The 20,660-nt window shown below is 43.9% G+C and overlaps 5 protein-coding genes across 5 annotated transcripts; 2 read left to right on the top strand and 3 right to left on the bottom strand.

Annotated features, from left to right (window-relative positions):
* Positions 1-4: 4 nt before the first annotated feature.
* Positions 5-1,091, bottom strand: LOC9631160 (trihelix transcription factor ASR3). Its single transcript, XM_002968027.2, has one exon. The coding sequence runs from the start codon at positions 1,079-1,081 to the stop codon at positions 251-253; it is 831 nt and encodes a 276-aa protein (XP_002968073.1). The 5' UTR covers positions 1,082-1,091; the 3' UTR covers positions 5-250.
* A 4,349-nt stretch (positions 1,092-5,440) lies between these two features.
* Positions 5,441-6,676, top strand: LOC112345816 (pentatricopeptide repeat-containing protein At2g35030, mitochondrial-like). Its single transcript, XM_024673319.1, has one exon. The coding sequence runs from the start codon at positions 5,441-5,443 to the stop codon at positions 6,674-6,676; it is 1,236 nt and encodes a 411-aa protein (XP_024529087.1).
* Positions 6,677-9,142: 2,466 nt separating this feature from the next.
* LOC9631157 (probable nucleoredoxin 1) lies at positions 9,143-11,184 on the bottom strand. The gene is made up of 3 exons (XM_002968024.2): positions 10,526-11,184; positions 9,973-10,455; positions 9,143-9,922 (listed from the first exon to the last, which is right to left on the bottom strand). Exons 1-3 carry the CDS (start codon positions 11,141-11,143, stop codon positions 9,233-9,235), a joined length of 1,791 nt encoding a protein of 596 aa, XP_002968070.1. The 5' UTR covers positions 11,144-11,184; the 3' UTR covers positions 9,143-9,232.
* A 48-nt stretch (positions 11,185-11,232) lies between these two features.
* LOC9631617 (outer envelope protein 80, chloroplastic) lies at positions 11,233-14,321 on the bottom strand. Its single transcript, XM_024673226.1, has 16 exons — positions 13,701-14,321; positions 13,542-13,635; positions 13,373-13,455; positions 13,222-13,319; positions 13,098-13,167; positions 12,947-13,040; positions 12,814-12,898; positions 12,719-12,754; positions 12,509-12,662; positions 12,293-12,454; positions 12,173-12,243; positions 12,041-12,119; positions 11,863-11,978; positions 11,655-11,802; positions 11,509-11,578; positions 11,233-11,451 (listed from the first exon to the last, which is right to left on the bottom strand). The coding sequence occupies exons 1-16, from the start codon at positions 14,316-14,318 to the stop codon at positions 11,297-11,299; spliced, it is 2,133 nt and encodes a 710-aa protein (XP_024528994.1). The 5' UTR covers positions 14,319-14,321; the 3' UTR covers positions 11,233-11,296.
* Positions 14,322-14,533: 212 nt separating this feature from the next.
* On the top strand, positions 14,534-15,916 carry LOC9631616 (protein DMR6-LIKE OXYGENASE 1). The gene is made up of 4 exons (XM_002968324.2): positions 14,534-14,789; positions 14,891-15,138; positions 15,197-15,518; positions 15,596-15,916. Exons 1-4 carry the CDS (start codon positions 14,559-14,561, stop codon positions 15,830-15,832), a joined length of 1,038 nt encoding a protein of 345 aa, XP_002968370.1. The 5' UTR covers positions 14,534-14,558; the 3' UTR covers positions 15,833-15,916.
* Positions 15,917-20,660: the final 4,744 nt, after the last annotated feature.

The raw sequence follows: 20,660 nt of genomic DNA, 5'->3' as shown, positions 1-20,660 counted from the left end.
TGAGTTTGGTGGAAAGTCTTAAAAGCTTTTGTAAATAAATCAGATCGACAGATTTTCTTCTCCATAAAAACTTCCACATGAATTTCTTAAGTTTTTTGGTGTGAAATTTACGTAAAACTTTGCTGTGGGGGAGTGACACAACACTGTTTGTGAGAGGACAAAGGAGACAAAATTCTGTATGTTAGAGACCTACATAACTTACTGCAGTGGTGTCGGCACTGGGAACAAAAAATAGAAGAAGACTCGACGCTCATCTCGAGCTGTTGACAAGCATCCGTTCGCTCAGCGTCTTCCAGGTGTGAGCCATGTTGCTGAGCAGCTCAAACAGCTCGTCCATCCTCGACAGCTTCCTCTCCTCGATCTCTATCCTCCTCTCCTCCCGCTCTTGCAAAAACGCCAGGATCTTCTCCTGGGACTCGGAGATGGCCTTGGCAACCAGCTCAAACGATCCACTCCCCGGCTCCGCAGCGATCGATCTAAGCTTCCTCTTGGTGGTCGCAGTAGCAGCAGCAGCATTCGGAGTAGCAGCATGAGGAGCTGGAGGATTGGGATCGGCAGTAGCAGTAGCAGTAGCACCAGTCCCGGATGATCCAACCTCGCGGAACTGGAGGAGCGATGGCGTCTCTCCCGGCCCCGGCACCTCCTCGCTGGAGAAGCTATCCCCGGGGACGAAAGGAGCCGCGGCATTGACGACGGGGAGAGCGTCCATGTCCGCCTCGCCGCGCGTCACGGTGCGCTGGAGCAGCTGGAACATATCCTGCGAGAACTTGGCGGGCAGCCGGAGGTCCTTCTTTTGCTCCTTGGTGAGCGCGAAGTAGGAGGAGGAGCCGCGCCTCTCGTGCTCCAGGATGGAGCGGTAGTCGCCCAGCATGTTCTCCCATTTGCTGCGGCACTGCTCCACGTCGCGCAGCACGCCCTGGCTCTCGAGGTGATCCGCCACGGCTTGCCACTTGGCCGAGGCGCCCATACCTTCGCGGCTGGTGGCGTCCTTGGCCTCGATTAGGAGGATCGCCTCCTGGTTGCTCCAGTTCTTGCCGCGCTTGCGCTTCTTGTGGTACTCGCCCGCTGCTGCTGTTGCCATCCTCGCTCCACCATAAAGCCCTAACCCTAACTATAAAACCCCCAGCCAGTTATTCATATATAAAGCTAAATTTAAAAAGTTTAATGGTATTTATTACTATTATATTTTTTCGATATAAAGTTTTTAAATTGCATTGGTTAAAATATATGTTATATTATTATTCTATTTTCAATATAAATAATAACTAGCATTATGTAAGTATAGATTGCTACTGAACAATCAGTAAAGAATTTTAATTGTCAACATGAAATTTTTATATTCTCAAATGCCATGAAAAGTTAAATATTAGTATAAAATATAAATTTAATATAATTTTATATAGTAATTTAGCAGCCCAAAAAAAATTTATGAATAATTATCATGAAATGATACATAAGTTAAAACACAACAACAAAAAATGAAAGTTTTATAATTTTTTAAATAAATTAATTATAATTTTATGTTGAATTTATAATATTACTCTAATTTATTCATCTAATAAACTTATAAGTTTTTTATTAGGTACTTATATCAAATTTAGGAAACAAGAAAGATGACAAAGAAATACTGATCAACTGAATAATAATTAGAAAAATAAATTAAGTAGCTTTAAATCAACTACAAAGTAATAAATATTTAATAATTTTACACAAGTAACTGTACAAAAAACTTCTCAAATTATAGTTATATATATCAATATTTAGGAAAAAAGTAAAATGAGGTGCTATATATAAAAACTATTAATAAAAATAAAAATTAATATTTACAATTTATAAAACATATCATCCTATATTTTATTTTTTATATTCAGTACATCTATCAAATCATCATTTTAAATAAAAAATTTCCACTTTGATCTGAAACACTCTAAAACATTTTTATAATTTGTTAGTGATCAAGATTTAATATTAATTTTCAACCATGGTGCCACGATGAGTTTAAAAGTATTTATTACTAATATAATTATATTTAACATCAATAATTCAATAAAATTCAAAGTTTATCTTCATTACAAATTAAAGAAATAAACTATTTTCTAAGAAATTTTATAAGGAGAATAAAAATATAATGGAAAAGTCAAAAATCGCATTTAGACTTTACACTTTATTTTAATCTTTGATATTTCCTTGTTTCAATACCACAAAATATCACTTCTTGGAATTCATAATATTTTTGGCAACTAACATATATTTTAAAAATATGTTGAGAAAGATAATAATTGATAAAGATAGTTCACACAAGATTTAACATCATAATTATAGAGTTAGGATCTTATACAAGATTAATTCATTTATAATTATTATTTATTTAAAATAATTATTTTTATCAATCTTGTATTAGCATATGTAAACAGGATTTGGATTTATTTCTTCATCATAAACAAACTTTAGTCTAAATAAAATTATTAAAAAGTTTCTTTCTTAATATTCTTCTTCTGTTTAGAATTTTTGCTATTCATGAAAATAATTTTTCATGCAACAATGCTGTTTTTTTTCTTAATAGTAGTTTTATTCTTGTTTATTTCTATTTGTTAATCCAGTTTTCCAGTAATTATATGCATTTTTTAATTTAAATACAAGATTAATCGTATTGCATATCATGCTAGAATAAACTAAAATATACTAAGAAGAATGGTTGGTATTCATTTAGATTTGTCTTGTATATTTTTAATCATGTTTACAATTTATAAATTTTCCCAAGATGGTAGAATATCTAAACTATAATGCTTGCTTTAATACTATCACCTTATTATATTACTAAGTAATTGCCCAAGTGATGTTGGGTGATTTTCAAATTTCATGTCATTTCTAATGGTTTCTTGAGGTTTCTTGAGGTTAGTTGTGTTTGCTATTTGATCAACTCCTCAATTGAAAGACCTTATGACCATAGCTTAGTGCTTATAAGTTGTAGTGGCTGTGGTAATTGCTCAGCTCTTGCATCATGCTCCAAGAAGTTAGCTATGATCACAAAATAGTAATGCACTTACCATATATGGTTTTGTTTGTCTCAAATCCAAATTTCCACTGCTGAAATTTACAAAATGCACCAATGCTAATCACTCTTGGTGGAACACTTTGGATTAGAACTTGCTGAAGAGCTCCAGCCCTTCCAAAGCAATTGCACCCTATCTCTATCTATAAACATAGCAGAGGACTGGCATGTGAATGCTCTAAGCCCCCCAAATAGAGGGAAATTGTCACCCAAATGTTTTCCATTGCCTCTTGACAACCACCGCCATTGTAGAAGCCCAAAGGACCCGGTTTGCCAATCAAGAGCCTGAACCAATCACCAGGCAAGGAAGAGTCCAGCTGTCATAGGATCCAGCTAGAAAATGACATCACTTCATCTGCATAGGGCACGCTTGCTATCCACAAAAGGTCAATTGGTCTGTTGCTTTTTCTTCTCAATGCTTGTTTTTGTTTCTTGGTATTTAAAGTCATAGTTTGGCATCAAACCAAGGTACCCCGCATTGAAAGAATGCAGCACCTCAAGAGACTTGCAAGAGGGGAAGAGGCTTCATGGCGAGGTAGGGTCCCTTAGGGGCAAATAGCTTTATCAACATGTACTCCAGGTGTGGAGACATGGCAGAAGCTTGCAAGATCTTTGATGCCATGGTGTGTCCTATGTTTCTCTTCTGGAACACTCTAATGCTGGGCTATGTAGAGAACGGCAGGAAGATTTAGCTCTCAAGTTTGTGGACAGGATAGAGCTGAAGGAGGCAGCTGTGTAGTGGATGATGTGAGCTAAGTCACTGCTTTCAAGACTTGGTGGCTTGAGAAGAAGGTGAGGAGCTCGATGGGAAGCTCATCAAAGTTTCGGCTCTAGAGAAGACAATGGATCTCCATGCTCAAGCCGTGAGCAGTGGATGGGTTTCCAAGCTATGGCTTTGAGGAACATCTTGGTTGATATGCATTGCAAGTGTGGGAGCATGTGGATGCTCGCAAAGCTTTGTACAGGATGAGATATCACAGCGTTGTCTCGTGATGATAGAGGACCACAAGGAAGAACTCGCCTTGAGCTTGTTCTTTCTCTTAGAAGAACAGGGACTGGAGCCAAACTCTCTTATGGTTCTGGGAGTGTTGAAGGCTTGCTCCAGCTCTGGATGCCATAAGGCCCATACTCCACCTCCATCCAATCAGGTTTCATGCCTGTCATTTTCAATTCCCTGGCTATATTCCACCATTGATTCACCTTTCTCCGGGCTGTATAAAATCTTTCCAATTAACAGAGCCACTTTGGCAGTTGTGGTTACAAATGGGTGAAGGAACACACAAGCACACCCTAAACACGTGCTAGGGTCCATCTTATCTCGCCTCAGCCAATGAGCACGCAAGTTATGCCACTCTCCTTATCGTTTTAAAATACTATTTTAACCTTTCCACGACAAATTATTAAATAAAGTTATATTAATAAATTAAGACTTAAGGAAAAACCTATAACCACAGCCAGTAAAAAATGAGTGTTCTAGAAAGAATGCTTATTTTGCTCCACTTTGCTACCTCCACTTTCCAAACCAACACTGCCACGATTGCCTGCTAGCACCTCAAGTATATCTCTGTGATAGCCACCAAATATTCAATAAATAATTATCTTTCATAACTCTAATATGATAAATTTGCAAACAAAAGTTGCACCACTTTGAATAAAGATTAAAACTAATATATTATAGTTCTTTTTTAATGAACCAAGCAATCTTTTTCATTTGCATTGTCATCAAAGGACTACATGTCAAGGTCAACCTCCCGATCATCTCTGTACGACTGCCGGTGGCAGCCTCCTCCCGAGCGCTCATGAAAGACTGGCGCTTCCGAGGAGGATCTTACTAGGCGACAGGATCAGACCCCTATTGGGCATGGGCAGCTGCTGCTTGCACGTCTCGCACCGTCAACGTCAAGTAGCTACCAAGAGGTGTACAACCTTCGTCGCTGGTCATCATTGTTCCACACAAGAAACCCCACTGGACGAGGCGTGGTAGTTTGTGGAGCGTCTTTTCCCGGAGGCTCGTCTCGACGTCCACAAACGTCAAATCCCACACCTTGAAAACCACTTTTGACATCCTCGGCGCTCACAACAAGAATGTTTCCTTAGCAAAGAATCTATATGCTTGATAGAGCCACCACGATCACGCTGCTCAAATCATGCACAGATCTTTCCACCGCAGATCGCATCCATCACTCTCTCCTCTCCGCCCCTTCTCCTCCGGACATCTTCTTGCTCAACAAGGCGATTGAAATGTACGGAAGGTGCGGCAGCGTTGCATCCGCACGCCGCGTGTTTGACGCGATCGGGCACCGCAGGGACTGCTTCTCGTGGGTGCTGATGCTTTCGGCATATGCCCATAACGGGTATATTCTCAATGCCAGGCGAATATTCGACGCTATGCCCGGCAAGAACCTGGTTGCCTGGACGTCAATGCTCAGCGCGTATGCCACGTACGGTGGAAACGAAGAAACGGAAGCCATCTTCGACATGATGCCTCTACGGGATCTGGTTGCCTGGACTGCAATGGTAACTGCATATGCCCAGAACGGGCATTGGAGGCGTGCTATTGATCTCTGGGACGAAATGCCAGAATTCAATCTCTTGGCTGGAACTGCAGTGCTGGTTGCTTCTGCGGAGATTGGCGACATCGTATGCGCGAGACGAGTTTTCGAGCAGCTCCAGGAGAGAGATTTCGTCGCTTTTACCGCAATGGTGGTGGCATTGTCCAGAACAGGGAATCTTGACGAGGCCGAGCGAATGTTCCACTCTATGCCGCAAAGGAGTGCGGTATCGTGGACGGCAATGGTGGGAATCTACGCGATGTATGGCAAAACAGAGCAAGCAAAGGTGACGTTCGATAGCATGCCGCAAAAGGATGTTGTTAGCTGGAACGCGCTGCTTTGTGCATATGCCCAAAACGGGCATTTGGAAGAAGCAGTGAATTTAGTCAACGTTATGCCGGAGCTAAATCTCGCGTCCTGGAACGCAATCCTGTCGGCCCTAGCAGAGCAAAGGCTGTTCCATCAAGCACTGTCTCTCTTCCACTCAATGCCCGACCGGGATCTCATGTCCTGGACAATAATCTTGGATGTGTTTGCTCAGGGGAAAAACCTGTCGCGAGCAAAATCCTTTTTCGAGACCATGCCGTTGACCGGCACAGTCTCCTGGGGCACGCTTCTCGCCGCCTACGCCAACAACGGTCAATGGCGGTCGGCGTTCGAGCTGTTTGACTTGATGAGGAGCGTTGACTCCCCGGACGAGTGCTGCATTGTCGGGGTCCTGATTGCGTGCAATCATGCCGGTCAGCTCCACACCGCGCGGTCCTGCCTCTTGTCGATGGCCGTTGACTTTGGCATGTCCCCCACGAAGCAGCACTACTGCTACATGGTCGACATGCTGGCGAGGATGGGCTACTTGAGCCAAGCAAAGGAGCTCATCACCACCATGCCCTTTTCTCCCGATTCCTTGGAGTGGAACTGCTTGCTTGGAGCTTGCAAGCACCACGAAAATGTAGAGGATCTCGGCAGTGGAAAGGATGCCGCGAGCTCTGTGATTCGCGATCCAAAGCAGGAAGATCCCGGGGCTGGTTATGCTTGTGTTCTTCTGGCCAACTTGCTCAAATCTAAACATTAGAATCCCAAATGGATTTACAAAGACAAAATCATCACTCAATCCTCCTCTTCTTCCTCCCAGTAGTTCTCTGTTTATCGTCCTTGTTGTCCCGGGCTCTCTTCTTCTTTATCATCTCTACTAGCTTTAGGATTCGCTGCCTCTGCAAAGTTTTACAGAGTTCTGCATCGCTTGAAGAATCGCCATCTTTCTCAAGGAACTCTGTCAACATATGATCGGTATCCCCATCTTTGATCTCAAAGATAAGCATCCGCCATATCTTGAGCACAAGCTTTTCTTTTGCATCATCCAAGATGGCTAGCTTATCCCGCATAGATTCAGGGTCTACGGAGATACTGTTCACAATCAAGTCGACAGTGGACGCCTCCTCTGCCCCCATAAACTCGGTTACTCGCTTACAAATCCACGGTTTCATCTTCTCCTGGAGTAGATCCTGAAAGCAACGGTGTTAGAAGATCACAGGAACTCCTATGGTGCTATAATCCACTCGCGAACGGATCCAAATCCACGTACCTTATCATAACTCGCCCAGTAATCGATCAGCTCCTCCTTCGTCACCAGAAATCTTCTGTCTCTTATTTTAATTTTGCGTTGCTGCCTTTGCTTCTGATCCGGAAGATTCTCCCCTTTCTCCACCTCTTTCTTTTGGGCACCATCCCTCCGGAAAATCCTTCGCAAATACACTAGCAAACCCATGGACTCTACAAACCCTAATTATGCCTTATAAAAGAGAAAAGCGCATACCATTAGAATATTCGGCGCAGTTGATTGGACCATAGACCAGCCAGTATTGCCATCTTGATTCACAGCCATACGGCCCCTTGTACGACCGGATGGCTCCTGTTTCGGAGCTATACTGCCTCTGCGTTGGCTGCTTCCTGCTAGATCAAGTTACACTTCATAGCTTGATTGGAAAAACTGAGAACGAATGTAGGGTACACTTTTACCAAGTAGAGGGCAACATGAAGAGATATGGTGGGATTTTTTATGTTAGGTGTGCGATTAGATTTCTGTCGCCACGGATTATCTAGATTCGGCCGGCATTAGAAGGAGGCAGATCTCTGGGGAGAAACAGGACATTCTTTTCACGATTGGGTTCGCAAAAGGGAGCTTGCACCCAACCCAAGAGAATGGTGCCGACGCTAGCTGGATCAATGAGCCAGCAGATTCCTATGCCGCCGCGAGGCCTACAAACTTTTGTTTGAAAATGACGTCATTTGCGTTGAAACCTCACTTGTAAATTAGCTAGGTTCGAAACGCCGCTGCTTTGTAAGATCCACCAAGCGTCGTCCAGTCGCGGTGAGAGTTTTGCCGTCGGGTGCCAGGATCACCAGCGTTATGCCTTCCACGTCGAAGTAGCTGGAGAGCTCCGATTTGGATTCGCGATCCGAGAAGGAGAGACCATCGATGTTGCTTGAGCTTGTTGAAGACTTGAACGAGCTCCGGCGTGAATCTGCGGCAACCGGTCTTCCTTTGAGCTCCCGTTTCCAAGCGTCGATGCGGATCCCTTCACTCCAGAGAAGCTGGACGAGATCAAGGCTGAGCAGGAGAAGAGGCGTGCTCAGCAAACTCTCGACTCGCTCCTGGTATCAAACAGCCGCGACTTTGTTGTCACTCACGATGGCAAAGAGGTAACTTGGAAAGTTTTCTCCTTTCGCTGAAAAGTCTTTCTTTTCCAGAGCGCTGCACGGCATCCTTGCCCAGAACCACCAGCGACGGGATCCCACCTATGTTGAAAATGCGATCCAGCTGCCTCCTCTATCGCAAGCCACTCTTAAAGTCCTGCAGATAACTAGGCCAAATCCTTGGGACTCCAAGGATATATATCTTTGTGTAAATGTATACTGGCTCTTCTTCTTGTCGGCCATAGCCTTGCTGTTGTTTCTCCGAAACATTCCATGTATTGCTTGGCTAACTCATACTTGGGCTCCATAACAAAAGCCACCAACGAGTGGCTGTGTCCAAAGAGCTCTGGTTTATCTGGAATACCAGACCTTGTCCTGCGCTATGCAGCCGATCCGATACTTTGCATTTTCTTCACGGCTCAAGATTCGAATGATGCTGCCAATTGCCAGCTGCACTGGCCTTGAATATATTCGCAGCCCCGATTCTCCTTGCGATATCTCTCTATTGGTATGCACTTATCATTCATCTCTTTGTCGCGAGTCCGAACCGCAAGATCAGTCAGACGTTTATGTCCAACTTTTTCGAGAAGATAAGTCACTTCTGTAAACTGCCTTTTGATCTCCAAGGAGCCTGAAATGTAGTAGTCATCGCTTTCTATTATCCGTCTGCCGACCTCAGCGTAAGTGTGTTCTGACAATTGACCAAAATCGCTTGAGAAATGAGCGAAAGCATCAAATCATGTACAGCACAGAGCTCCTTGTAGACCCACCACAGCAAACGCCGAAATCATGTCATAGGTCACCAAAGCAAGTCATTCCTGACAAGAACAATAGCAAGTGGACGTATCGATACTTGTTTAGGGCTTTTAAGATCTCCGTCACCTTTTCTCTCTATAGAGCAAACTCGCTATACCCTTAGAATATTCGGCTCAGTTTAATTCTTCTTGCAAACATCGCCTTCGCAAACCCAGCCTTCCTTCTTGGCGCCGCCGCCCTCTTGTTCTTCCGCTTTCTTCTTCTCAATCTCCGGCTTGGCACACTTGGGATGGATATCAAACGAGCACTCGGCGCAGTGATAGACCCAGCCAGTACCATCTTGATCGCAGACATCACAGCCATACGGCCCCTTGTACGCGCTCACGACGAGCGCGAGCGGATGCTCCGGATGGCTCGAGTGAGTGATCTCTTTCGGGAGCTGTGCCGCCACCGCGTTGGCTTCCTCCATCTCCTTGGATGTGAGAGCTTCGATGTGCGAGCCCGTGAAAGGAAACGCCGCTGCTTTGTAAGCCCCCACCAGGCGTCGTCCAGCCGCGGTGAGAGTTTTCCCATCGGGTCCCAGGATCACCAGCGTTGGAATGCCTTCCACCTCGAAGTAGCTGGAGAGCTCCGACTTGGATTCGCGGTCCGAGAAGGGGAGAGCCAGCCACGGCATCGATGCGAAGTAGGACTTGAAGGCCTCCTCGTCACGGTCGCTGGAGACGAAGATGATCTCAAACTCGGCGTTCTTTTGCTTGAGCTCGTTGTAGACTTGGACGAGCTCCGGCGTGAATCCGCGGCAAGGCGGGCACCAGTGAGCCGAGAAGTAGAGTCCAACAGTCTTTCCTTTGAGCTCGCTGATTTTCACCTGGAAAACAAAGACTTTTCAGCGTCAGGAAGAAAAACTTTCCAAGTTACCTCTTTGCCATCGTGAGTGACAACAAAGTCGCGGCTGTTTGATACCAGGAGCGAGTCGAGAGTTTGCTGAGCACGCCTCTTCTCCTGCTCAGCCTTGATCTCGTCCAGCTTCTCTGGAGTGAAGGGATAAGCGTCGACACCATGCTTGGAAACGAGCTGCACGGCATCAGTGTGGACAGTCTTGCCATCCTTGCCCAGGACCACCAGCGACGGGATCCCACCTATGTCGAAAATGCGATCCAGCTGCTTCCTCGTCTTGGAATCCGAGAAGGGAATCGCAAGCCATGGCATCTCCTTGTGGTACTCCTCGAAAGCGTCTTCGTCGTTGTCCGCCGAGACGAACACCACCTCAAACTCCTCACCTTTGTCTTTGAGCTGTTTGTAAAGCCTGGCCAGCACGGGAGTGAAGCTCCGGCAAGGACCACACCAGTGCCCGGAGAAGTATAGCGCCACGATCTTCCCTTCCAAGCTCTCTACTTTCACCTTAAAACCGAGAAACACAAGAAACACATGAAAGGATGGAAGAACAACGAAAACAATCTAGAGAACAAACCTTCGATCCATCGTTTGCAATGACGAAGTCTCGATCCGGAGAGACGAGCAGCGACTTTAGACTCTGGTTGGCTTTCCTCTCCTCGGCCTCCTTCTCCAGGGCTTGAATTCGTTCGTCGCTGAAAGGAAACCCCTCGGCCCCCCACTTGTAGATCACGTCCAGGCCATCTTGCGTTAAGACCTCTCCATCCTCTCCAATCACGGCCAGATGGAAAATCCCAGCTCCAGACCGCAAATCCTTGAGCAGCGACTCGCGCGTGGCGGAATCCTCCAGAGGAACAGCCATCCATCCCTGCGACATCTGCTTCCGGAGATCGTCAAAACACTCCTGCGACGGGCGATCGTCGAGAACCCTGTCGTTGCCGCGCGCCTTGAGCTTGGCGATCATGTCCTCGTCGCGATCCACGGCGACGTAGACGAGCGCGATCTCCTTGCCCTGCTGCTGGAGCTCGTCCACGACCTCGACCAGCGACGCCATGGTCTGCCGCAGCGGCATCGGCAGCCAGTGCGGCGCGATCGCGAGCAGCGTTACCTTGTTGCGCAGCGCATCGGCGGCCTTGATCGATTCGCCACTGCGCGCATCGATGAGATTCACGGAATGGAGTAGCTTCCCCGCCATAGCTGCGCACCTCTCTCTGATAAACCCTAAGCCGTGTGGAAGTCGTCACACATTCGCAATAATTTAAATATTCTAATATCCCAGGAATATACGCTTTAGAAGCTTCCAAGAAAGAAGGATTTAAATGGAACACGTCGATGTCTATAACAGAGCTTAATTTCTATAACCGATACCAAAATGGAAGCGCTTTGCTCTATGATCGTTGAGAGCATACTCTAGTCGCAATGGCCCGAGAGGAGAATCGACACGAACGCCCGCTCCATAGCCATATCCAGAGCCTGGCTTTCCTCTAACACTCGCAGGATCACCTGTTTATAAGAGCTCGATCGATACAAGCTTTCAAAAGAAAGATCACATCGACTTACCGGGAACTGTGTGTCCGGATCCTAGATCTGTTCCATAGTCTGCAAACACAGCACCTTCCAAAGGACCCCACTAAAGAGAAAAGAGCAAAACAAAGATTTGAGATCGCTTGAGCAAAAACTGAGTTCGAGCAAAACCTTCTTCTTACCAAAGGAATGGAGATTTCTCCGCTGGCCACGGCGTAAGAACGCCCGGATCCGACTGCTCCCTCGTCGTAACCACGGACGCTGTTTGTTCCTCCTATCGGAAACGCTTCGTGAGGGGCGAGATCTCCAGCTACGTTACCGGCAGAGAAGCTAGAAAAACCACGAGATTACGAAACCAGCTTTGGAAAAACAAAAACAAATGTGGCCTGCCTTGTTATGCATCGAACTTGTCCGATCCTCACGCCCTGGCGGGCCCTGATGTTGACACGATTGAAGAAAAGCCAATCCGGAGCAATTGGCAGTCCTTGCTCCGTGTTTAAAACAAGCTGGAACATGAAGGAAACGGTTGGCGGTTCACGAAAAAGACGAGCAGACAACGATGCTGTACCTGAGAAGAGCCATAATCACCCGAATCCGTGTATACCAGCTCAAGCTTCGCAATGAGCATGTCGTCATGTGCTTTGCCACTACAGATATAAAACTCTCTATAAAAGAAGAACCAAGTGAAGACACCGACTACCTGAATGTAAGTGGTCCCCCATACACATCAATAGCCTTGGCCTGACCATGCTCATCCCGTGCTCCTGCTCGCTGTGTAGATTCAAGTTAGTAGCTTTGAAGATAAATGGCACGCGTACACCTGAAAGCTCAAACCAGCGGTTCCGCTCCATTTTGGTCGTAGTGGTCTGCTGTAATCAACTGATGCCACGAGCCGGCTGACGGTCACGCCGCCATGCGAAGGTCCAGATGAACTAACATCTCTTCGAACGCCATGAGTCATAGAGGCTGGACTCCGAGAATTCTGCAAATATCTATATGTGAGCTGATAAGTCCCTTGAAGTTTTCCGTGCTTTACCTGGATGTTGATTGCTCTTGACGTGCGCTTGTCATCCCCCTCAATCCAAGGATCGGTGTAGTTAATACGAAACATCGAGTCCACTTGACCCCTCTCCAATGATACGTTCAGCTTCTGATTACGTCCAAACACATTTCTATGGGAATAAGCAAAACTGCAGCCACCAACATTTTAACACAAACAAATTCCATAGAAGTCGAGCCGTCTTACCTCCCAACCAAACCCGACAATGCTCCGTTCGTCATGCTGCGCAGATGGTAACATTTAGAAAATCAATTCGGTTCTTACAAGTTGTGATGACATACCCGTTTCCTGACAACCCTCCTCCTGCGGAAAATCCTCCAGGTACACGTTCCACTACATTCATTGTCAAGTCTACCATCCCAGTATCTGAAAACAATACCTCTTCAATAACATATACAACAATAGAAATGATACCTCCAGCAGCCTGTGGCACGATATTGACATCTTCCATAATTCCCATTGTAAAGACCGTTTCGGCATCTCGTCTACCTTGTTGCAAGCTGTATACCTGTAAATTTATCATACAGGGTCTAATGCTAGAAACAAAAAAGATTTTGGAATTCACCTGTCCTTTTTTCGTCGTAAGCTGGCGAAGTAATGTTTCGGGCCTTGTTTTCCCGACAGTCGGCTCCCCCCTACAAGTTCAACTTTTCACACACCCTTACTTCTTTCAGACTAGAAAAGCTTACGTTTTCCTGTCCAAAAATCGTATATTGATGTTGTTAACTACTGCCTCAGCAAATTGTACTTTGAGAATACCGTCTGGCATTATCTCCAGGTCTGTCACCTGTGTACTGTCACTAGAACCATCTCAAAAAAAAGGAATGCGCAAGAATCTACCTGTGCAAAGTAGCCTCTATCTCGGTACCATCCATTCAAAGTGTCGAGAACCGTGTTAAGCCTTTGAATGTTCACAACTTTTCCTGCAAAACTTAAAGAGCAATGCAACACATTCTTAATGCTACTTCCCCACTCGGAAAAAAGATGAAAAGAGAAACAAATGGCATACCATACTCGTTTCGAAAGGCATCCTCGATAACCTTCGTGGGAAGAACGTTTGCGCCATTGCAAACAAGGCCACGAAGTTCTTGGTTAGCCTCGACCTGTGGAAAAGATTGTGAGAATGCAGCAAAACGGAAGTAAAAAAAAAAGGATCAGCAGTCAGCACCTTGAAAATCAGCCTGACTCCATCTCGTGTATCTTCGGCAACAGGCATGCAAGACGCGAAAAATCCAGTCTCGATGATCCGATGGACGTCCTCTTGGACCTCTTTCGTCGTGAGCGCGTAATTCGATTTACACGACTTTAGAGCCTGTCGAGCAGTGGCCAAAATCTCCGAGTTTTCCAGCTCCTGCCCATCTTTATCTTGGACAAGAACCTCGCTGATAAGGACTCTTTCCTCCTCCTCCTTCCCCCTAGAACCCTTCCTGACCGCCACCACCATGGAATTCTCCTTGCGCTGATCATCGCCAGCGCCCAGCGATGCCGAGCAGAAGAGCGCGGCATGGCGCTGCCGTAGCGACCCTAAAATCCGCGCCTGGAGCGACTGGAGCAGCGGCTCCCTGCCGGATGTGGCTGCCCTAGGAGGAAGAACGCGCTGGAACAAGGATCTGGCAGCTGCCAGCGGCGAATTGATCCGATCGAGCAGCGACGGGATGGCATTGTGCTGCTGGAACTGGCGCGAGAGATCGGGTACCTTGATTCCGGAGAAGAGAATCCGCGCGGGCTGGAGCGCCGACGGTGGCGCCTCCGCCCTGGAAGACGACATTGCCTTTGCCCGTGGCATGGCCCTGGAATATCCTCGAGACCAATAGAGCAATCACATCCGTCCATTCGCGATGCCATCTGGACCGCTGAGCGGTAGTTCATTTTGCTATGCCAACTTGTAGATTCGTAGTTCCTTCTTAGCAGCCACACGGGACCGAACCTCTTTTAGAATCTAGAAAATCTAAGACATTTTTTCGTATTCGCCAAGAAAGTTTTAGTATAAAACCAGAGGAAGCTTATCTTTACGAAGAGCTCAACAATGGCCACCGAAGTTCTTCCACTCCACTTGGGTGTGAAGAATCTGGTGGATTCGGGCCTGGACAAGCTGCCCGGCATTTACATCCGATCCAAAGAGGAGCGCCCAAATGCCGTTCATCGCGAGGAAAGCTTCCCAGTCTTGGATCTTGGCGCCGCCTTGAATTCGAGCGAGGCTCGAGCAGCGCTTGTCCCGCAAATCCGTGAAGCTTGCGTGCAATGGGGCTTCTTCCAGGTGTGCTATTGTTCTTGCTGGGTGTTGGATGTCCCAAAATCCCTTTGTTCCAATCATTGGGTCTAGAATTGATCGAGAATTGTGTGATCTTCGCCATACAGGTGATCAATCACGGTGTTCCCCATTCTTTGGTGGATGAAATGCAATCGGTGGCTCGCGAATTCCACGCTCTCCCAAACGAGGAGAAAATGCGCTACTTCTCCACAGACACCGAATCCCGAATGAGGTATGGAACCAGCTTCAATGTTACACAAGACAAGGTCTTTAGCTGGAGAGATTACCTCCGCCATAGCTGCCTCCCACTGGCCGAGATGCAAGAACTCTGGCCTGAAAAGCCAGCATCTTACAGGTATAAATACCTTCTTGCCATCCTTTCTTAACATCACTGGTATATGATCATCTTATAGGGAAGTTACTGCCGATTACTCCACTCGCGTTCGCAACCTTGCAAAGTTCCTCCTGGAGCTCATCTCCGAGAGCTTGGATCTTCCAAAGGATTACATCGACAAGGCATTCAATGGCTGCTCGCAAGTCATGGCTCTCAACTTCTATCCTGCTTGCCCCGAGCCCGATCTGGTGCTGGGAATCGGCCCACACTCGGACCCCGGATCGATCACGCTGCTGCTCCAAGATCACGTCGAGGGTCTCCAGGTGATGCACGGTCACGAGTGGTACTCCGTGAAGCCCATACCTTATTCGTTCGTGGTCAATCTGGGCGACCAGATCCAGGTCAGCGTTCACTCTTTCTCGTTTACTAGCATTGACTGACTGGTCAAAGTTAATGTTTTCTTTTTATTCTCTTGCAGATTTTGAGCAATGACAAGTATAAGAGTGCCCAGCACAGGGCTGTGGTTAATAGCAGTGAAGATCGAATGTCCATTCCAGTGGCAATGGGGCCAAATTGGGAGAGTTTGGTGCACCCAGTTACCAAATTGGTGGAGGGCTCTCCAGTGTTTAAGCCTATGGTTTATAAGGATTATATTACGGCTTTGCAAGCTGGGGGACTTAATCGCCAGTGGCTCTTGGACACTTTGAGGATTTAATTTGATTTTGAAATGGAAGTTAATTAAACTCCTATTTTGAACACAATGAAACTTAAATAAAAGCACTCTGCTTTATGTGGCCAATGGGTGTCATGGATGACCATGATCAACAGTAGGAGTGGTGATCCACTTAATTTAAACATATGCAATGCAAGTACATAAAGAGTTTTTTTTTAATTTATTCTTTGCTAAGATTAAGTTTTTCATTTAAAGAGCTTTTCTTTCTTGTCTTCCTCTACCTAGTAAAAGAAATTGCTTGTAGACTACTAGAAGCTTTTCTTTTACCTGTAATTCTTTCATTAAAGGTTTTGCCTGCTTCGATGATGTACTATAACTATCAATGTGCTGCTGAAATTCTAAAATTTTATCTTGTAATACTTAGTTCCAAAAGTTGCATCAAGACTCAATAAATTATTATTTGCAAAGTCCACCATCTTTTGCAATTGCCAAGTTGTTTGAATCTCTATGGTAAAACAATCTTTACCTCGATCACCTTCCTGATACAAAAATACTTTCTGGGGATTTGTGTTCTTTTAAATACGTACACGTTATGCATCATTCTCATATAGTCGATAAGTTGAAAGCAAATACTTCCTATGCAAATTGTTAATATCTTGCATAATTAAAAAATCATCTCAACAAGGAGGTTCACCAACTGACTTATTCCTTCCCACAATCTGTATATGCTCATTATAAATCTGATTTGATGTGAAATTCTACTAGATTATATAAATCACCCAATGTCAAATATCTGTTGAAAGCTTCTGAGGAAATAATGACTTTCCTCTAGTCAGATCAAATTGACCATGACAAGGAATCCCATTCTTATCACAATGCTCTCTATGATAATATGTGATCTACACATAATCAGGCCATTTGTAAAATTGTTTGACCAAAAAATTGCAAAAGCAACCCAGTTTGTTAGAATTTTGACCTGATCTACTTCTAGGTCCTAACTTTGGTATAGATTTAGCAATTGTAGAGGATGTTTCAAAAGCATCTTATTTTCCATATTCACACCAATACCTGTGTCAAGAAGTTAGTAATTATATTTTGTTAAAAATATACCTAATTAATAATAAAAAGATTGTGTTTTTGGGTCATTTTAAATCTCTAAAATCATGATTTTTGTTGGAAAATTGCAAAAAATCTACTCCATCACCCCTTCTCTTCTCACCATTTAGAAACTTATTCACATCCTTGTGTAATATATATATATATAATAGGAGCTATAGTTTCATTTGATTTAGACAAATTTCAATCTAAATCATCTACATAAAAATAATCCTTTTCATGGAATTCTTACACCTCATCAAGCCATGGGGAATTCTGTATGATTTTCTTGAATTAATATGAAGTTAAATTGATTGCTTACCTCTGGAAATTGATATGCTGCCACTATACTTGATCATAGAAGAAACAAAAATGTTTTTAGGTCAATTATAGGGCAACTAACCGTGCACTGATTGAAATTTGGCTAAGTGTAGGGGTTGTGGCCACGTGGAAATAATTAGGGTGTATGTTGGGCGCGGACAGATGTGCAGGCGGGCAAGTTGAGGGCGAGTGGGTGGGTGGGCGATAGCCGTAGGCGGGAGTGTGCAGCAGTGACGGATAGGAGAGGGAGTGTGTTGGAGAAAAAACAAAAAGAAGGCATCATACCACATCATTGCTAGGTAAGCAGAGAGAGAGTGAATTAGGATGGTGTTTAATAGAAAGCACTCTTCACCAAGAAGGTCTCCTTGTTGTAGCTAAAGAGGCTTTTTCATCTCCTTGGAAGTCCTCACCTCCCCTTACCACAGCTCTTAGTGATTATTTGAGGATTCTTTTATCTGTCATTCATATAAATTGGAAATAGCATTGTTTTGTGAATTGGAAGCTTAGTTGGAAGAATGGGCTTATTTAATTCTTCATATTTATTTGGAGTTCTAATATACATAATATGCAACATGCTATTTACTCATAACAGAAGGGAAATTCTAGGATTTAATTAATAAAGAAACTAAAATAGTCAAAATATTATTTGAGAGCATTGCCTTTAAAAGGGAGGAGGAGAAAGAACAGCTCTACCAAGCTTCTAGGAGCCAATGCTTCTTTAATAGAGATTGCCTCCAATGCAATTGGAAGACTACTCTTCCCAACCTTTAACCTAAATTCTTAGAAAGCATCTCTATCAGAAGAAATTCCAAAACATTATATTTGTCACGAATGTGATTTCAGGTATCGAAAGTTACTTGTCAACTGTCTTTTTAAATATTCTTTCTTTACTATCATGATGGTAGGAGATCAGTATTGCTAGACCATTTATCAGTCCCTCTTGTGCTAGTGGAGTTAACTGGGCATTTCAAGTGTACTTAAACCGAATGAGCATAAAGATGGAATTCCTACGTGTTATTAGCTAAACATACTTAGCCTAGTAAGGAGTTCCCGTCTCGTTATGTCTTGCATTGGCTAGTGACAAAAACCCTCACATATTAAGATTAGTCCCTCAATATTGCTGGATGATAGCTTACCTTGTTTGCTAAACACCCTCGCTATCATGCTTTTTGTGTTAGTTTCATTTCAGTCCCAAATGCTATTTATGGAAAGTGTTTAGATTTGTTCATTTGGCATATCTATGAAATGTAGAGATTGTCCTGAACACAATGGTGTTCATCCTGTGTCCAAATTTGCAATCTAGGGACATTCCATATTTAATAAATTTCAAGTTTGTCCTAGAGACCAATTCTTGGTACTAAGGGAGGTTTGGGGTGAAAGCCCAAAGTGTGTGTTCCTCAAGGGGGGGGGGGGGGGGGGGGGGCTGTGGGGGGTTCATATATAGTAGGGGGGCTGTGGGGGGTTCTAAATATATAGTAGGGATAGTGAGTAAGTTGGGCATAGCTAACTAACATGAGGTATAATTTAGCTCCTGCTTGCGTGTCTATCTTTGTTTTGCATCTGGTTTGGATCTAAGCCCAAGTTCCATTCCATGCTAGTTGGTGAAGTACCCATATCCTTGTGTTAGGCCACCGGTATGCTAAAATAGTGCAAGACTTCGTTTGGCTTCGTTTTATATGCTAGTCTTGGCATTAGGATATTGAATACTCTAGGACTAATCCAAATTGCTCCATGCTCCTGTTCTTTCACTCCTTGGGCTGTATATTTGGGAATCATTTTGTGTTCCAGTGCTAATACTCCTTGGCTCTATACTTGGGAGTTTCACACCGTTCCTTCATTCAGTGGCCCAAGGCCTTTGAACTTGGATTCCACTCCATTATCTTTTAGACACGTGGCATATGGAGGGTTTAAATTCCACTTCATGGCTATCTTATGGTAAATCACCATAGGATAAAGGATGAAAACCACGTGCCTTACAATATTGTTCCCCAAAAGGCCATGACTAGAGCCATAACTAACTAAAACACTCAATTTAGCTATATGCACTTGTGCATATGTGTCTCCTTCCATTTTGTCAACCATTGGTTAGGGATATGGCATGCTTAGAGGCTATATTGTTGTTATTAAGTTAATTGTTTTTTATCAGGCTAAAAAAACAAAATATCACTCTTAGCAAGGCTTTTACAATAATGAAGAATGCAATAAAATGTGATACATGATGTGAATTATAGAATTTCATAAATCATTAAAGTTTTAAATGCAACTTGTGTCGGATGTTTATTTTGAGGGAATGTCTACTACCCTATATACACTCTATGAAGGGGCAAATATGACCATTTGTAGACTTGGGTTCTAGCTAATTTGATTGCATGTGGATGGTGTGGTTCTAAATCATTTATGTGGCATTGATGGCATGCACCCCCTCTAGTGGTAAATCTCTCATGTGCACAAATTTAGGTCAAGTAAGACTACCCACTTAGTTTAAACATATCATAAGGAACTAACAAAGATTTCCCTAATAGCAATAAGTGAAATAAATAGAGCTCTATTTGGAAATTAAGGTGTTTCTACACCTTAAATTATAGTTTGGAAAAGGGTTCTTAGTAATAGATTGAATTTAAGTCCTTAGGATGGGATGTTATAAAGGGTGAGAGTTGCTTTCGATGAGTTAGGCTGTTTGGGAATGCAATTTTAAATAGGTAGTAAATACTACTTGGCTAAATACTAGTGAGAGACTGATAGTGCACAAGTATTACAAGGGAAAGATGAAAAAGACATTGAAAAGAGAGTCAAAAAGTGCTTGAAATTGCTAGGGAGAAGCAAATGAATGTCTTATGCACCCTTTAATTGTGTGTGGAACAATGAAAGTTAATTTGCCAAGCAATGCAAGGGTTGTCTAGCATAAGAGGGAATAATGGCTTGTGGGCGTTAGGATCCTTATCAATGTTACTAGTGCCTCTAAAAATGGTAGAGTGTTCTAATATATTGCTAGATGCTAGAACTTGGGCATTCCATTTAACCCATTTTGAAATATAGACCAAAGAGTCTAACATGTATATGAGTTTACGAATGTTAAACCCATAAAAAATTAATTTTAAGGTGCACCATAGACCAACTTTGATCTTTTGAGAAGAGTTTGAATGCTAACATACCTGTTAGGACCCAAAAGATGGTGAACTATGCCTAACCAAGGTGAAGCCAAAGAAACTCTAGTGGAGACTCATAACAATAATGATAATCAAATGCAAATCATTCATCAGACTTGGGTGTAAGAGCAAATGACTAATTGAACACTAGTACCCTCTAAAGTTTCCCTCAAGATAGTTGAAGTTTTTTTTAAGTTTTATTGGGAAAAGTGAATGGTTAGAGGTATTAAAGGTACTTATTCTCAAACTTTAAAGAAGTAAGTAGTTGGATCTATGAATGCAAGCTCTGAGCAGGCCATTCTTGGTTA

Source organism: Selaginella moellendorffii, unplaced genomic scaffold (genome assembly GCF_000143415.4).
Source record: "Selaginella moellendorffii unplaced genomic scaffold, v1.0 SELMOscaffold_10, whole genome shotgun sequence".
Taxonomy (NCBI): Eukaryota; Viridiplantae; Streptophyta; class Lycopodiopsida; order Selaginellales; family Selaginellaceae; genus Selaginella; species Selaginella moellendorffii.
The sequence above is the reverse complement of the archived record's forward strand: the minus strand, read 5'-3'. Positions and strand labels throughout refer to the sequence as shown.

Bases quoted from the DNA above. Each gene is read 5' to 3' on its own strand.
- LOC9631616 (XM_002968324.2), top strand. From the start codon at position 14,559: ATGGCCACCGAAGTTCTTCCACTCCACTTGGGTGTGAAGAATCTGGTG. The intron at 14,790-14,890 runs GTGTGCTATTGT...TTCGCCATACAG, and splicing joins TGCAATGGGGCTTCTTCCAG to GTGATCAATCACGGTGTTCC. The intron at 15,139-15,196 runs GTATAAATACCT...ATCATCTTATAG, and splicing joins GAAAAGCCAGCATCTTACAG to GGAAGTTACTGCCGATTACT.
- LOC9631617 (XM_024673226.1), bottom strand. From the start codon at position 14,318: ATGCCACGGGCAAAGGCAATGTCGTCTTCCAGGGCGGAGGCGCCACCG. The intron at 13,456-13,541 runs GTATGCCATTTG...TAAGTTTTGCAG, and splicing joins TGCCTTTCGAAACGAGTATG to GAAAAGTTGTGAACATTCAA. The intron at 11,979-12,040 runs GTACAGCATCGT...TTCATGTTCCAG, and splicing joins GTGATTATGGCTCTTCTCAG to CTTGTTTTAAACACGGAGCA.
- LOC112345816 (XM_024673319.1), top strand. From the start codon at position 5,441: ATGCCCGGCAAGAACCTGGTTGCCTGGACGTCAATGCTCAGCGCGTAT.
- LOC9631157 (XM_002968024.2), bottom strand. From the start codon at position 11,143: ATGGCGGGGAAGCTACTCCATTCCGTGAATCTCATCGATGCGCGCAGT. The intron at 10,456-10,525 runs GTTTGTTCTCTA...CTCGGTTTTAAG, and splicing joins TTGCAAACGATGGATCGAAG to GTGAAAGTAGAGAGCTTGGA. The intron at 9,923-9,972 runs GTAACTTGGAAA...TTTGTTTTCCAG, and splicing joins TCACTCACGATGGCAAAGAG to GTGAAAATCAGCGAGCTCAA.
- LOC9631160 (XM_002968027.2), bottom strand. From the start codon at position 1,081: ATGGCAACAGCAGCAGCGGGCGAGTACCACAAGAAGCGCAAGCGCGGC.